Source organism: Curcuma longa, chromosome 10 (assembly GCF_044706935.1).
Source record: "Curcuma longa cultivar G26 ecotype Majalengka, Jawa Barat chromosome 10, ITB_CL_G26_1.1, whole genome shotgun sequence".
In the NCBI taxonomy this organism is placed as follows: Eukaryota; Viridiplantae; Streptophyta; class Magnoliopsida; order Zingiberales; family Zingiberaceae; genus Curcuma; species Curcuma longa.
Window position 1 is genome coordinate 10,125,373 of NC_133870.1, and position 17,789 is coordinate 10,143,161.

The 17,789-nt window shown below is 36.4% G+C and overlaps 1 protein-coding gene across 3 annotated transcripts; it reads left to right on the top strand.

Moving 5' to 3' along the window:
- Positions 1–178: 178 nt before the first annotated feature.
- LOC141836137 (uncharacterized) lies at positions 179–15,035 on the top strand. 3 transcript variants are annotated; one of them, XM_074723555.1, is made up of 10 exons: positions 179–486; positions 998–1,052; positions 1,181–1,263; positions 2,501–2,600; positions 6,415–6,480; positions 6,803–6,920; positions 10,377–10,468; positions 11,993–12,054; positions 12,159–12,252; positions 14,644–15,035. In XM_074723555.1, exons 3-10 carry the CDS (start codon positions 1,181–1,183, stop codon positions 14,692–14,694), a joined length of 666 nt encoding a protein of 221 aa, XP_074579656.1. In that variant the 5' UTR covers positions 179–486; positions 998–1,052; the 3' UTR covers positions 14,695–15,035. The 3 variants fall into 3 exon arrangements, with proteins under 3 accessions (XP_074579656.1, XP_074579655.1, XP_074579657.1); XM_074723554.1 differs by having other exon boundaries at positions 998–1,263; XM_074723556.1 differs by lacking the exon at positions 179–486 and having other exon boundaries at positions 921–1,052.
- Positions 15,036–17,789: the final 2,754 nt, after the last annotated feature.

Below are 17,789 nucleotides of genomic sequence, written 5' to 3' on the forward strand. Positions count from 1 at the left end.
ATAAAAATTTGAATCTCATAATACCTTCCTCCGTACTCTACTCAATTTATTTTTTTATTCCAAGTGTTGGTGCCGTTCGAATGAAGTAAACTAGAAGATTCAAAGAATTAGGTGATCCAGTCTCAAAAAGGCAAAGATGGCAAAGTCGTGCGAGTGCGAGTGCGAACGAGTAAGAGGCAGGGAAGAGTTTCGGGTGATAGAGGTCGAATGGCACGCGATTAGTGAACGAAGGAGAGAAGTGAAGAGGCTCCTCAATGATTACTATGCACGCATCCAATTCCATGTCCACTGCCCACCTCTAACCGTCCCCTTCCGCTTTTTGTTGTGGTCTCGCTTGCTATATATATTGGAAAAACGGACAGCTTTGGTTCTTTCCTCCTTTAGCGTTCTCATTGGAGCAAGGGGGAGCACCACGAAGGTCAAAGCTGAAGGTGCTTGAATCTTTTACTCTCCCATGTTCCGGTTGTGGAGAGTGGAGATTGATAGGTATCCTCTCCGTCTTTGTTTGTTTTAGGTTTTTGTTGGCAGAAAGTTTCTATTCCTGTTCGAGAATGTTTGTAAACGCGGGATTTTGGTTTGATTGTTTTCTTTGGGTTTCCTTGAATCGGAAATATCGCTTTTTTGAACACAGGTTACCGAGGTTCGAGGTGATTGAGTATGAGATTCGTCATATTCTTTTGGTGTTAGCGTTTTGATTATGTTTCTAGATTTAATTATTAATTGAGCTGTTCGAGCATTGTTAACAGATAGATGAATCTTGTATATGAATCGTTTATGAGATTGTGAACTTTTGATGCTTCTGGTTTAAAGTCGGATGCTTCGTGCTCTGGCGTTCAACTTATTTGTTGTTTAGGGATGGGATAAGAAGACGCTGAGATTTTGGTGCTCGGTGTGTGTGTGTGTGTGTGTGTGTGTGTGTGTGTGTGTGATGAGGATGGCAGCGGATCACAGCATAAATTTTCCTTATGGAGTTTTCCCGTAATCTATTTGCAACCAGCATGGAGTTTCCTTTGAACCAGGGGCTATAAACAGTGCAACGGAGCAAATCTCAGGTGACGTGGTCGTTTCAGGTGCAGTTAATGGAACAACAGGATTGATGACGAAAGGGAACTCGAGCATGTTGAACATTATTTCTTCCTGAATGTCGACAAGTAATCCTCCTGGAACTGTCCTTGATCAGATGCAGGGTCTTCAACTTCGTTCAACATTTTCTGTGAGTTGGTCCTATGAGGAGCTGGAAGTGTTGAAGCAAGGCCTCGTTAGGTGAGGAATAACTTGCGCTTTTCTCTGTATATGCTATAAGAAATTGTCTTGATTGTGTGATTTGAATGTATAAGGATATAAATGTGTTGGTTGATCCATTTCCTAACTTCTGAGCTTTAGGAATAATTGGTTGATCAACTTAAACATGGTTTCAAGGAATGAGGTAAATCAATCAACTTTAATATGGAATTAGATCAAGGGATTATGTTTTTAATTTTGCCTGTGATAATAATATTATCTCATCAATTTATTGTTGTATCTGGATCAGTCAAGCATTCTCACCTACACTTAGAGGGGAGTATTAAGCATATGAATATAACGACTGATCCCTTCTTAGCATCCTGGGCTTTTATGATAAATAGTTAGTTAATAAACTTTATTCCTTCTACTTGAAGGAAAGGTGTATCCATGAATTGATATCATGTACATATTTAATTGCAAAAGTAAGATGGTTGAAATGGAAGAGAGCGTCAGGTGTTCTTTGTGATTGTAAAGTATCTCTAAAGATTAAAAAGAAAGTTTTATAAAACGGTGGTTAGATATGCTATGTTATATAAAATTGAATATTGGGCTATGACTCGAGCACGAGTAAAAGATGAGAGTTGTAGAAATTAGGATATTAAGGTGGATGTACGAACATAAAAGGATGGGCAAGATAAGAAATGAAAATATTAGAGAGAAAGTCGGGTTATTGAGGGAAAACTCTGAGAGACACGTTTAAGATGATACGAACATGCATGTAGATGACCAATAGATGCTCTAGTTAGGTGATCTGAAATTATGATAAATGTGTACATCAAACGAGGAAAAAGAAGACCAAAAAAGATTTGATTATTAATAATAAAATAAAATAAAATTTATTTAAATAAAAATGATATAGTAGGGGATAGAGCTCAATGGCGTAGAAGGATCCATATAGCCGACCCAACCTAGTAGGATAAGGTTTGGTTATTGTTGTTATTATCACTCATTTATTTGTAACATCACTTACTAATTATCAAAACAATCTTTGTTTGTTTAAATTAGCTACCATTTAGCTATCACTTATGAACATCTTTAGACATGATTAGACTATCGTATTTTTCATTTATCAAATTTCCAACACTTTTCTATGTAACTTTCCTAGTTATTGTGTTTTTTTTCTTCTAGAAAGCTTATTTTCAATATGAATTCTTCTCTGTAATTACTTGTTTTCATTGTTATATCTATTTATATATATTTTCTTTCCTTATTTCAGATATGCTAATGAACCTAATATGTTGAAGTATGTCAAGATAGCAGCTATGCTTCCTGACAAGACTGTGAGGGATGTTGCAATGAGGTGCCGATGGATGACTGTGAGTTTTTGTTTTGAATGTTGAAACTTATTTAAGAGAGAGCGCACATATTTTAATTATTTTCCACATTAGGGCCATTGTTTGCATTGCTAATGTAGATGGTTTATTAAGTAATTTTTTTACTTTGATTCTTTGCTTCTCACCTTGCTATCCTCCAATGAAACTTCAACTTATGGTAAATGATGATCATGGATGGACACATGTATTCAATTACAAAACTTTCACAAGCCTCTTCAATCCAATACTAAAATAGTTTTGAGAATCTAAGGTTTATGATTGTGGAAGAACTATTTCTTTAGCAAATTATCTTCATGGTAAACATCTAATGTCAAGCGGAATAGTGATTATCCTGTGGACATTATTGATTCCATTGGTTCGACTGTGAACGTCGGAAATAATCTTCTAAAACTTATTGATTTGGAGACTACTAGGAAATAGGAACATAGACGGTACTGTCGAAAATATTATTAAACAAAAAATTTGACCTTAAACATCAACTAAACGATTATTTAAATAGACCCAAAATCCTAAGATGCAAAAGAAAGAAAAATCCTAACAGAAAGGAAAAAAAATGTTAACAGATTCAAAATCCTAAAACCCTAAACGGACTCAAAATCTTAAAATACAAAAGATAGAAATTATCAAAAATGTCCTAATTACCAACAACCTTGAAAATTATTAAAAATAATAATTTACTGAAAATAATAAAAAAAAGATCCAACGAATCTTTCTGCATCAGTCACTCCGGGTTGAAAAAACTCATCTTTAAGTTTAAAATTGTATCAAGTGATAGCCCAGAAGAAAGATTCTGATGTTGTTGATCATCGCCTAATGTGGAGGCACCATATGCATGCTAAGATATCTAGCATAAAATTCAAGAACACGATTATTTTGCAACTGATATAATGCTCCACCAGGTGACACAATATAAAGAGATTGGAGTCCTAGTTCAACCTTCAAAATGGTCTTCTTTCCAGGTGTCTTCCACTCGTTGATACGACCATCCTCCCTGGTATGCCTAATTCCATTGGGATGGGCTTGCATTAGAGAATCATCTCTTAGCAAAGAGACAGAAAGTGAAGGTGTGGTGTTAAGAAACCCACTGTCATTGACTTCCTCAATAGTCTCACCAATAGAAAGCACAAGTGTGGCATTCGTAAAAGACACAACAATGTAAGCATCAAATTCATCATTGACATTCTTATTTACAGTCCATACTTCATTGGGTGTGCTTGGAAGTTGTGAAACTGTCATCTCATTGATCATTAAACCTAGTCTTAAAATCCGTAGTATTGAACAAGGACCCCTACCACAGAGTGTGAAGATCTGAGGAGTCTCTTCCTCAAAGAGATTTAGTATCTTCATATCCATGATGGGCATGAGACTTTCGACAAGGTCAATCCTAACAATGTTCTTTAAGCCACGTGGTTGGAAGAAAACCGGTTGGAATCCTTCTTCAGTCTCCATTAGAGTAGCAGATGATGCTTCAATATCCTCAGCCTCACCAATGGCTTGGAATTGATAAAGGGTGTGGAATTGATAAAGCTGCAAATAGGTCATGCCAAATCGCCTTGGATTCGGAGAGCCTGGAGATGCTGGACCTGAATCTCCCTTTGATCTTAGCGAGGCCACTCTGAAGTCCTTCGATGAAGGGGAAATCAGAGAATACTTCGGCTTTATCGTGCCCAGACAGGGTAGGATCAGAGAGGGAGGTGGGAGGAGCGAGGAATGCAGCAATGCCGCGGAACTGCTGAGATAGGGGTTGGATGAGCCCTAAGAAATCTTCCTTGACGTCATCGCGGCTATGGTTGTCTTCTCCGTCTCCGTCAATCGCTGTATTTGGCATCAGACCATCCTTGTCGGGGTTTTCCTTTAGATCCATCAAGTCAGACTGCTCGAATGAGGGGTCGAATTCATCGCCGTAAGAGGTCAACTCTCTGTCGAGGCTTTTTAACCTTGAACCTGGTGGAGTGCCCTCCTTTCCTTCATATTTTGGCTTCCTATCTTGAGGGTCAAAAGAGTAGGAGTTGAGATTGCTTTCAGGCAAAGGCAATTGAGAAAAGTCATTTATACCAATATTTGACATGTCAAATTCTATATCAATCTGTTTTGGTTTGTAATTGTTTGTTAAAGCTAACTTTGTATTTTCCCCTCCTGCACTATTGCAATTAGAAAGAGTAGATGCTCTAGCTGAACAAGATACCTGTCCTTCGCTAGTTTTGATAGTTTCTTGTCCATCAAAAAAATTAGGAAATGTATCACTCAGCTTGTTTTCATATTCAGGAGGGCAGTCTTCCTTTTTGGCTCTCAAATCCATGATCGACATTCTTAGTATCATAATCATCCTCGAACATTTCATTCATCTTCTTATAATGCTCCTTTGGGTTAAATTCCTCCTCTAATTCATCTTCGAATTCGTCCAGGTCGTCTTAGTGTCAAAGCAATCATCCACCACGGTGAAACCTAATCGTCCCTAGAACAAAGTTTGAGTATAACCAAAGGAAAAAAGTGACATTTTATTTTTTTCATCTTCTCCCAATCAGTAATCTTGACTTTGCCCTGCTTGTCTCATAATCGTCGCAATTGCTCCCACCACATTGATGCTCAGCCTTTGAGTTTGATGACAACCAGTATAACTTTCACACGATCGGACACTTCTTAATAATAAAAATTCTCTCAACTTCGTTAATCCATTCAACAAATTATTCATCGTGAAACGTACCAGAAAACTCGAGAAGATCAATTGAAAATCCGATATCTCCATATCGTTCCTCTCGACCACTGCTTCTGTGATTGTGATAGAGATTTTGAAAAGTGGAATTAAAATTAGGATAAGGGAGCTTACGACCTTTAAGATTTTACACTGTCGAATGCTGAGTTAATTTTGTGACTTTTCTCTGTAAATCAAGAATCTCGTTTACGATCACGGTACGAGGCTTCCTTAGTCGGAACTTACTTGTCACAACCATGATGATCATCCATCGGATCTGATAAGCTCTGATACCAACTGACGCCGAGCAAGATTATCCTGCAGGCATTATTGATTCCGTTGGTTTGACTGAGGACATCGGAAATAATCTTTAAAACTTGTTGATTCGAAAGAATACTAGGAAATAGAAAAATAAATAATACTGTCAAAAATATTATTAAATCAAAAACTTGACCCTTAACATCAACTAAACGATTATTTAAATAGGCCCAAAATCCTAAGATGCAAAAAAAAGGAAAAAAAATCTTAACAGATTCAAAATCCTAAAACCCGAAACGGACTCAAAATCCTAAAAGACAAAAGATAAAAATTATCAAAAATATCCTAATTACCAATAACCTTGAAAATTACTAAAATAATAATTTACTAAGAATAATAAAAAAGATTCAACGAAACTTCCTACATCAACATCATAATTAGGAAATGTTTATGCCATCAACTGCTGGCATGCTAGAATTATTGTCCATAACCCATCAAAAGAAAGCTAGAATTTCCCTAACAAGATCCTGCCTTGCTGACTACAGTCATATCTCACCTGAAGTGTGAAGTGCAAAGTAAGCACATCAACCTTTATACCTATAGATTATTGGTACATACCTAGACTATTTTACTTTTTTCATATTATGCTTCTCTTTAAACATGTTTTTGATTCCATTCAGCAAAATACATAGATGTTAAGCCTTATCTCAACAGCTTCCATCTTAATAACATATAGTGCTTTTTCAGTCCCAAAAGGGTACTCGTGTTCTATATTTTCTTTCAATTGTCTAAATTTTCCTAGGTAGATTTTACTTTGCTAGTATGAACATAGTATTGAAAATGCAGAAGGAGAATGATAAACGACGTAAACCTGAGGGTTTTTTGATTCGGAAGAAGATAAAAGGCCGGAAGGTAACCTCTTAATTTCTTGATTTATCATTTCTGGATACTCCGTGATTTAGCATAATTTTCCTTGCCCAATGGTGGTAAGCATATGACTTTATAGGTAGAACATGCTGTCTTCTAGAATGCCTTTTGCTTGCCTTTTCTTTTTTGTTTCACTTTTCAGTAAGATAAATAATTGATGGAAGACATTATTGTATAGTAGTCATATGAAAAAATGGAATCAGGGATCTTGTTGATTGAACATGCTATTTCTCCTCTGAGCTTAAAGGGGTAACTTGCAAGTGGTTATTTGTCATTTGATAATTCATCATATGTACATTGTTTCCAGGACAAGTTGATAGGCTCGTCCTCAGTGGCTTTTCTTCACCAAAGCCAGTCAAAGGATCAGGGTGCCTATTCTTCCATGAGGCAGAATGGGAACAACAGTGCCCCATTTCTTTGTGGAGGTTGGTTGGTGTTATATTTGTTACCCCAAACTCAACTGATTTTGATTAATCATTAATTAATTAACTTGTTTGTGGTTCATATAGGACAATAGTTCTTATAGCCAGTGAACATTAGCGAGCTCCAATCCTTCTTTTAGTCAATGGAGAAAATTTCAATTCAATCATTAGGATGCTCTCTTTTTTATAAAGTTTACTATCAACTTATGCTCTGATGACTTGTCTCAACTTATTCTTTGTGATCTCTCTCCAAGAGAGCTTGTACTTCATGATCAGCTGCAAAAAAAAAAAAAAAAAAAATCCTAGGGCAATCCTCACCTATTCATTCTGTCGTTGGAATCTTACACTGTGTTCCTATGAAATTAGCCTATCAACACAATAAGCCTTTAACATAAGTATGGCAATGCCTTGATAGCTTGATCTTTGGTGTCCAAGGATCAAGTTGCATGAAAAGCATCTTCACTTATAGGATAAATTGTCTTTTCCCATGATATGCCTTAGCAAAACCTTTGGTCCACTTTTCTAGACTTAGAGATCCATCTTGATTTCATTTTTTTCAGCAAAATGATTTTCCTTTACTGATCAGTCAGTTTTACATGAAAATAATATGAAGCAAGCAGCTAAAATCTTAGATCTATATTTGATGAATCCATGAAGCTTCTACTTTCTTGTTGGCCTGAAAAGCAAGGAACGGAATTGTGTGAAATCTTTGCTTGCTTTCTGTATCTTCTTATTTTATTTGTGTATTTTTCACAGCAAAAAAAGATTACTTTCCATATGATCTATAGTGCTTTAGATACCAATGATAAATTTATATAATAAGTTTGGAAGTATCATCATTAAATTTTTCTTGTACTTGTGATCAGTATTTGATTAGCGATGATAAAATAAAATATCATTTCTTTAAAAATAGATGATGATATAGTAGGAGATAAAGTCCGATGGCATAAGAGGATTCATAAAGTCGACCCCACCTAGTGGGATAAGGCTTTATTATTGTTGTTGTTGTACTTTGTTGTTGTTGTAGTACTTGTGATCAATGAAATTATTTCTCTCCTAGAAGACATTAGTATTGGAGCTCTATTTTTTATTTGTTTGTTGAGCATGTGCTTAATGCACAATTTCTTTGGATTGTGATAGGGAATCTATAAATAATGTGTGTTGAACTATTTTGAATTAGTTTTTTTTATACATATATGAAACCATGGTTTTTAGTGTGACTAGTATTGACATAGTTGAAAGGTATCACTCCGTTTTCCAACTGATAACTAGTAAATGTTATTGTGTTTCTCATGCCAAAATGATTTTAGTGGTATCGCCTAAGATAGGGGCGGGGGGGGGGGGGGGGGGGGGTTGGCTTAATTGGTGTTGACTGTGATAAGATGGTTCTCTTTCCATGACTTATTTTTTATTTTATTTATTAGCTATAGGAGATGAAACATTAAAAAGAGAGGGAAAGAAAGAGGAGAAAGACCATTGGACAATACTAGAAGTTGATGGAGTCAAAGATGGAGAACAAGTTACGGTCCAACAAACTGAGGATGGGGATCAAGCTAAGGCCATGGAAAGAAAAGAGCATCCCATTCTAAATCACCTTGATGATCCATTACACATCAATGGAGACCCAATTAGAAGGCCTAAGATTAAAAATATGAAAGAAGCACTTAATGGGCTAATTAAAGATGTTAAGGTCAAAGACAATTGAAGCGGATTTGAAAAGGAGCAAGTCATTTTGCTTAATCAACCTAATTCAAGCCTTAGATGACGTTAATTAGTCACTAAGTCATATGTCTATGTAGTGGGGACAATTTTGATATGTAGGCTCAATTTCTATCTTTATTGGGGTTGTAATGGTAGCTTATGCCTAAATTAGCTATGTAGTCTACCTAAGTCTTTTCTAAATGGGCTCCTTTTAGATTTTTGGATCATCCTATAGCTATAAATAAAGAAGTGGCGATCACATATGTACTTTTACTTTTCAATCCAAAGCATGGTGAGATTCTCACTTGTTGGTTCTCTTTAATTTAAAACTTATCAAGGCATTTCCTTGTGGCGTTTTTAGACTTAACAGCCTAAATTCCAAGGTTGTGGCATCTTTTATCTCCTATACCTCACTTTAGTACTTCATTAAACATTGGGTCAAAATTTTTTATCATTCATCTTATTGATCTAGACTTTCCTTGCTTTTTCCTTCAATTTGTTGTAGGTTCATAATATATTCTTCTCCTTGGGTTCACATCAGAAGTGATAAGAAGATTCTATCTAATGGCTTATCCTTCCATTTTGTCTATTCGATTTTGTCTATTGGTCATTGAGAGGAGATGAAACACTAAAAGGAGAGGAAGGGGATGAGGCTTGTCACCAACTTGAGTCTTGATAGTCTTAAAGAGGAATAAAGCTCAAAGTGAAAGAAATTGAGATATATCCATTATTCTGTAGCCATTAGTCTTCTAGTTTCAATTTTGTGAATTTAAGTTCAACTCCCAATCATTAATGAGTGATATTGACTGATATGTGGAGAATCAATTTCAATATTAGATGTCTTGGGAGTTGAGGGCATTATTTAATATGACGCTTTGAAACTTATAAGATTAATTTTTGTACGATGTTATAAAAGTTTAAAATATCAATCCGTTTCAGAGTTTCGATTTACTATCAAAATGATATGATTTTGATATTGTTTCATGTTGTTTCGATATTTTTTTAAATATAAAATATATTAATTAAAATTATAAATTTAAATTTAAATATTATAAAATAATTTTTTAAAAAAGAAAAATGCGGAGGCGACGCGGAGTTGTGGAAGCCTCCACGACCCACTGCGGCCCCATAGAGGTCAACGCGGGATCACGACGCCTCCACAACCCTGCAATGGCTCGCTATGTTGGTGTTAGACTAATGAACGGAATGACAAATTTCACTCATTTCGTTTGACACGGTATGAAATTTTAAATCATCTATCGTTTTGTTGTTAGGAATGTATAATCATTATAAAGATACTTGTTATATATTTTTTTAAATTGTTCTAAATTTATATATAACTAACTTCAAAATTTCTATAGGATTATATTAAGAGCGAAATAATTTAAGTGGAAGGGGATACTAGCATAAAACTTATGAGTTGTTCTCGAAATGCTTTACACTTGAAGTATTCTAAGTGTTGACATGACATGGTATCGAAATTATGCCATTCTAGTTGTTGGCTGAAATTCAAACATGAAACAATACTTCTAAACTTTGTATGAAACTATCATCCCTCAAATAATACTTGAACTATCATCACTTAATATTATGGCGCTTCTTGTTATGTATGTATGTGCCACACACAAATGCCTTACCTAGTATTATGACTCAATTTTTTAAAAAACTTTTTCCCATCATTTGCACAATCATGACTAGTTGATCTTCAAGGGGATAATCTTATATATTTTACCTTCTTGTATTGTGTTTTTTTTTCAGCCACCAATTTGATTGATAGCAGAACTCAGAAACTTCTGGATGATAATATAAAAATTCTTCAACAGATTGCTGCTAATCTTGATTATAATGAGGTACATATGATAGATCTCTTATGCTGCGTCTGTTATATCCAAAAATTTCTGTAATACAACAAACAAAAATATATGGTACAAATTCATTCCCAAAAGAATGAGGTATAGATGTTTTTTCTAATTTTTTTTCATGAAGAGATCCAACAATATGTATAAGTTCCTCTCTAAAAGATCATAAGAATATGTATAATTGTTATGACCGTTAGTACTATTTTGGTAATTGTGATGGAAAGATTTAAAATAAAATATAATATAAAACAATAAAACTATAGAATAAATTGAAATATGATCTTGGATTCAGGAGGTCCAGTATATCAGAGTTTTTATCAAAGTTCATCCTTGTAGATTCTTCATGGGTTATGCAAAAAAATGATAAAACCCAGTGAGTCTCATGGACTCAATCCCTGGGGGTGGCCGGCCACGGAAGTTTCCCACCGACCACTAGGGTAAATCGGGAAGCGCATACGGCGGCCAATCCAGATGCCCAGCATCCTTTGATTGCGTTCCCCATTTGGAAGAAAATTCTTGCAAATACGCCGTAACTGGGGATCGAACCGCGGGTCCCTGGGTCATAACTCCGGATGTCCTACCGTTGCACCATTGCCCCAGGGACTTCATGGGTTATGCAATACCATAAAATGTTAGTTGAGAAGTACACATGTTAATTAAAATTGGTGGAATCCCAATTAACTAAAGGATAGTAAACTCTAATTTCTATATAATATATTCAATTCAATGCCCATGCCATGAGATTTGTTATATTAATGGCTAGGTTATGCTATTTGTGAGTTCTGCACGAAAGAATTGTAATTAGTCTAATGGCTAGGTTATGCTATGCACTAATTGAAATTAGTGATACGACTTTTCCTTTCAGTTAATATAGAGCAGTTCGTAACAAACTAGTTGTATTTGTTTATCTTTGGGCCCATAATTAACCTGTCTCTATTTATGTTGGACCTGTGACAAGCATTGGACATAAATATGAATTTAGGTGGCTAACATGAATGTTTCTAAAATGTTTTTAAAGATTTTTAAATTTCTCAGTATTACTTTGGTATGGCCTTAGAGTTGGGTGATTAGCCAATCCCTATTAGTTGAGACTTGGAACGCTCAGTCTTTGTTTTAACTCTAGACCAAAGAGGTATAGTTTTAATTGTGAGAATACATTATTTCATACATATATCTTGTTACCCCCCAAAAAGAAAATATCAGTAAAGATTTTCTTTTTTATGTCAAATCTTTTTTTGTTACCTGTCAAAACATGCATTCTGCTACTGCACAAAAAAGGAAACCACATAACATACATCACCTGTTGTCAAATGCGATCTTGTAAAAAGCATCCAACTATTTGCAATATGTTGTATCATTTGTCTAGAATTAGATTCATTATTGTCAAATTATGTAGCTATTTCAAAAGATAGCTAGCTTGATATTATTTGTCCATGTAGGCTTTTATGCTCTATGTCATGTTTGTGCAAAATTATAGACAACTGTGTTTTACCTGTCTTTTTTTTTTGTCTGCAGATACGTAATAACAATGATCTTTTTAGTCTCTCTAAACAGAACTTAACCACTATCTTGAATAGGTATTTTACAGTTGAAGAGTTCATAGAATTGTCCATCTAATAGTAATTTATACGCAAGAGTTTATTTTTCCTATCTTAATCCAGATGAATACTTTTTTCCACAGAATGAATGGAATGGCTGGTATTATGAGTCAGATGCCTCCACTACCCGTGCATATCAATGACAATCTTATGTCGATATTACCTTGTATTACTCATGTAAGTTTTCTATTATTCTCTTTCATCTCCAGTCTCTATTTTGTGGCTGATATGATAGACTTTCTTAGATATGCATTGGCCCAGAGTTTTCTTGTTATTTGTTGCTTTTCAGGCTCAACATTTAGTGCATATTTTTGGTCTATTGAGGTAGTTGTGGAAATATTAATAAGACTAGCAAATAAAGGGTTACCCCTCCCATAGTTTCCTCCCCCTTTCTGCACCTTATGCCACATACATAGGTTGAGTCCTAGGAGACCTGTGTGAGCTCTCTTGAGCCTGCTCATGGCTTGATCTATCAGGTTTTGGTCAAGCGCCTACACCACCTAATGGCTTAAACCATTGTTCCCATTTCCTTGCCAAAATAGTTTGTGACACTATTTCTTTCGCGAGTCAGCTACCTCCCCTACTCAAGAAGGCATAGCAACAGAAACTATTGCCTGCTAAGTGGGATAGAAGTCCATTCTAGTCCATCACCTAAAAAGGATCACTTACAGGAATACATTGAAGGAACAACCAAATAAAGGTTAGAGTAGATGCTTAAAGCTAGCATTTTAGGCAATGGAAATTAGTATTTGGTGAGCTGAGTTGTTGGTCGTAACCATACAATAGTTCAGCTTGTGCCACCCTCTTTTCCTTGAGAACTGGCTATACTAGGATGGTGTATGGCATTTACAGAGAAATATTTCCCTTACCTACTAGTCATTTTAAGTTGGGTTGCTTCTCTCTGCTGGGCTGTCTAAGAATGGTGGCCTCTGCCCTTCAATGAGCCCAGACATATATTAAACTTGGTGAGCAGGTTATGAATGGCACGTCTAGGGGCAAGTTAAATTGTGGGTGGTTGGCTGCTTCAAAAGAGTGCAATGGGTGGTAATCCTAATGACCGATTAGGCTGAAGTTGACAACTTGGAAGTTCCATGAGAAACATATTGAACCATGACTAGGAAGGTTAAGATGAATTTAGTAAACTGGGTTGACAATATTCTTATCTACTTGACATGGCCTTTACATCCTAAAAGATATAAAATGTAGATCTCAAAATTTAATAGCATGTTTAATAGTCACGGAGCATGTTGATCATGATCCATTACGAAATGAAGGTTCAAGTTGCATGTTGATAAACAAATACAAAATAATGTTCTATGTTTTTTTAATCATTTGGAATTGAAATAAAATATGCTGAATGTTTCTGATAATAATATAGTTTTTCCTTTGTAATCAACTCTGAGTCTCGAAGCAGCAAGTAGCTGAAGGGAGTAAATGATGAATGACAATGCTGAATGAAGAGAGGGAGGGTATGGAGATGACAAGACCTTTTCTCTTCTCAGCTACTGTCCACTGTCTCAATTTGGCAAACACTTGTCCTCTACATGATATGATTTCTTGTTCTATGCTGTCATTAACTTCGGGTTCAACCCTCCTTGACCTCCAGTTCTAAAAGATTCACCTTTTATAAGTAGTTTGATTTAATTTAATTAATTGAGTTTAGTTTAAATGTCTGATTTACGAACTTCAATTCAATCCCATTCATATTGGATTGATAGAATTGTCATGTCTCTTTTAAGTTGCATATATTATAGGTTGTCTTTCACCCGAAGTATAGTACTATGCAATTGACATTGTACGTTGTTATGTTCTGATAACTATTGATTGGACCTTACACTGTGGGTCACAATATTTTGGATGAGGGAAGTGTCACAATTTGGCTTACTTTTCAGTCATTGCTAATAAGAAGGATTGGAGGACACCCTCACTTAAGTGGTGTATTTAGTTTCTTGTACCCTTTGCCTCATGACAAAGATGCCACTCCTTGATATGCTAACCAAGTATTGCAACTGGTACATGAAATTGAACTTGCTATTTACATGACCTTAAACTAATTGGGGTTTCTTTTATTTGGATGATTTTCCCTCTACAATAAATGACTTGGGCAGATAGGTAAGACAAGGTTGGTTGGTAATTGAGATCAAATTGTTTTTGCAATGTCCATGCTGAGAGTTATGAGACAGATTCTCGCTATCATAAGGAGAGTTTACTTGCTGCCAAGACAGTTTTGGAATGATTGCATTAGAATCAAGATTCTACTGCTGACTTTGAAATTGGATTTGGTATTTGTAGCTACACAAAATATCAACAAGACTGGTAATAATAAAGTTATATACAACTCTGCATCATTCTTTTTCTTTCTTTTATGTAACTGTTTGCTACTTCAGAATCTCAAAAAACTGGAACTTTACAACCTACCAATTTTCATGAATCTTTGTGGTTTGTCATGGTCAGCCATCTTGAGTTGCTTTAGGCTATTAACACTAGGACTGTGGATTTGTTTTGTCCCTATTTTCCATCTCGGCCACCCTTGGTGCTTATTTCACCCCTTATTTTTGCTGTTGTAAGGAACACACAACTATCAACAGGCACTTTAAGGAAGAGCCAATAAGATGGTAACCTGCTGCCACTTTTTGATCCATCATGTTTCTTCGAGCGCACAATTTTCTTACATCAAATGCAAGATGGATGTTTCAGTAGTCTCCTTTTATAGTGTACATGCATTGACGTCAACAGAGAGAAAAAATATTGCATGGCAGAATCAGAGGTTTCTCAGGAGCTTGGCAATAAGGACCTCATATCTTCACGTACTAATAGCCTGCCTTGTGCAAACAAGAGCTTCCCATCGTTGAGCTTGTATGTATACATGATTAGCCAGATTATTTTGCTTCACTACCTTGTTCATATATATTTTGTAACAAGTATAATTATTTCTGGAGAACACATCAGCTATTTGTATCCATCCAAGCGTATAGAAATGATATTTATCTCCAGAGAATAAAGCCAGTTTGTCATGTTTGCACTTGGAATACTCAATTTCAAGGAAGCTTCTTGTATAACCTCATTTGTCCTTGAAGTGGATTTGAGTTGGCATAGGAGACTGGAGCCTTTGGTCTTGATTAGTGGTGGGTTCGGTGCTTGCAGTGTGCCTAGTGGGGAATGATGAGGGTAGAGTGTTGGAGTGGGCAGGGCAGCGAAGAGTGATGATAGAGGGGGGGGGGGGGGGGGGGCAAGCTGTGGACAGGAGTGAAGTAGTTGGGTGGTAATTCTTGTTTGCGATGGTGATTTGACATGCGACAATGGCAGGGTTCTGCAATAAGTAGTGCAGCAATCTGGCAGACGGAAACGCACGAGGAAGAGAGGAGGTTGAAGAAAAGAAGGGGCAAGGAAAGGAATTTAACTTGTAATTCTCAAAGAGTGTAAATTTTATTATTTTTACATGATTTCTATTTCTCAATAGTATGAAACCAATAATTGTTTTTGTCTGTAATATTTCTTTATATTTTCAAAGATATATGAGATAGTTTTGGCACATGTATTCTCATGAGAAAAATATTTCTTGCATATACTAGGTATATGAAAATATTTTCAAGTTAAAATAATATGGTGATTCAATGCAAAATATTTTATTGCTTTGGTTGGCAAGTGGAATGATTAATTACTCATAGGTTATCTAACTTCTATTGTTCATATGATTTTAAAGCGGCCACATGAAGAATTTTATGTAGAATAATAATGATTCTCATGATGCAATTCACTTGCAATTTTTTCTCAATGCCACTATACTATCTTTACCAAATGCATTGGTATGAGTCCTTCGTGCACCCTAGCACGCGTCACCGCACCTTCCGGCCTGAAGCTATGGCTTGAACAACTTAAAAGGTAGAGAATGTGATCATGGACACAAATATGTTGTATATACCCATCAAAATATTGTTGGGATAAGCCCCAAATCTATTATAGAGACTATCATGGCTCCTTTAGTTTCTTGTCCTACTCTAGTAGCCACGAAGGTCACAATCATCTCTACCAAGTATTAGTGACTCGAAGCTTTATAACTTCTCAAAATGGTATCTCATTGAGTTTTAGGAGGTAAATAACTACATCATCAATTCAAGAGTTAACTACATCATCAATTCAATAGTTAACGGCCACTTGACACTTGTGCATCTTCACATATGATTGATATGAAGTCGCATCATTAAGCATGATAACAAGGGTAGACTGTCATGTCTCATAACTTCTTGGTGGCGATGTGACTGACTAAGAAAGACAAATTGGTCTGTTGTTGGGCAAGGCCTTGGTGGAGAAGTTGGCCTTGAGTAGGGCTGAGCAGGGTCGGGCATGGCCAAGTGGAGCTTGAGCTCGGTTGGTGGAGTCTGAGTCCGAGCTCAGTGGGTGGAGTCCGAGCTCTGTGGGTGGGGTTCGAGCTCGGTCAAGGGACCCCGAGCTCGGCCATGCTCTCGATGGGTCGAGAGCTAGGCCTCTTGCTCTTAGTACGGTGTGGTTGTGTGAGCTAAGCTAGAGTTTGAGCTGGGGGTCAAGCTACACCCTGATAGGACATTTCCTCTAATAAAATCTCACTGCACGGATATTCTCCTTAATTAATAATAAGACAAGTCAATATAATTCTCTCCCTTCTCCATCATATAATCCCCTTTCTCTGCATATACAGGTACGCAAACTCATCATCTTCAACCCGCTTCTTCTTTCGTCGTTTTCTTCTTCCTGCCGTGACTGACTTGAGCGTCGGAAGGGTCGAGTCAGGGCAACCCTAGCCTTCCTTCTAACTGTGTTGGTGTGTGCAAGGTTTCAGGAATCACAGTCTTCTCCTTCCTCTTCGCAATCAACCTTGGTGTTGAGTGGCTGGTGACACGTCCAGAAAGCGATTTCAACCGAAACAATTGACAATCGTAAATTATTTTCTATTTTTCATCCCTTCATTTTAGTATCTGTCTATTGCGAATGACTCTGGCATACATATCGAAGGGAAACTATTAGATAAGGTTTTTTATGTTCCATTTTTTTAATAAAATTTACTCTCTATTACTACACTAACTAAATTATTGAATTATTATGTGCCCTTCTATCCTATCGATTGTATTTGTTTTTAGTCCCTGGGATAATGGTGCCGCGGTAGGACATTTAGGTTGTTACCCAGGCTACGGCGTATTTGCAGAAATTTTTCTTCAAATGGGGAGCGCAATTAAAGGATGCTGGGCGTCTGGGCTCGTCGCCGCGCGCACTTCCCAGGGCCCCATCTAGTCCGGAAATTTCCGGAGGGCCAGACCGGTCACCCCTAGAGATAGTTAATGGGCTAACTAAGATTTATCATTGTATTTGTTTTTAGGGTTTGCAAATGTAAAGGAAAGATTATTGGAGGTCATGAATTTGTTGGAGTCTCTACTAGTGCCCTCTACAACAAATAGAACATCATACCAATGGCATTATCAGCTTTGTAATTGTTCCATCCTCCTTAATTAAGTTTCAATGTGAAACATGGGAGTTGAATAAGCCTCATCATGCATCATTTATTTCTAATACTCATGATTGTAGCTCTCTCTCTCTTTAGCATTATTCATTTTTGTTGGGATGATAACGCCGCTAGAGAGAGAATGAATAACGATTCTCTTCAATTTGATCCTCGTGTACTTGTCTACAAAAGATTACTATGTGGTAGAAATAAACATAACTCCAGGTTCCTACTCCATAGT

What these genes read in the sequence shown, in the direction of transcription:
- LOC141836137 (XM_074723554.1), top strand. Translation starts at nt 1,142, where the DNA reads ATGTCGACAAGTAATCCTCCTGGAACTGTCCTTGATCAGATGCAGGGT. An exon ending in TTGAAGCAAGGCCTCGTTAG is followed by an intron (nt 1,264 to 2,500) that starts GTGAGGAATAAC and finishes TCCTTATTTCAG; the next exon opens with ATATGCTAATGAACCTAATA. An exon ending in TATTACCTTGTATTACTCAT is followed by an intron (nt 12,253 to 14,643) that starts GTAAGTTTTCTA and finishes TGCTGTTGTAAG; the next exon opens with GAACACACAACTATCAACAG.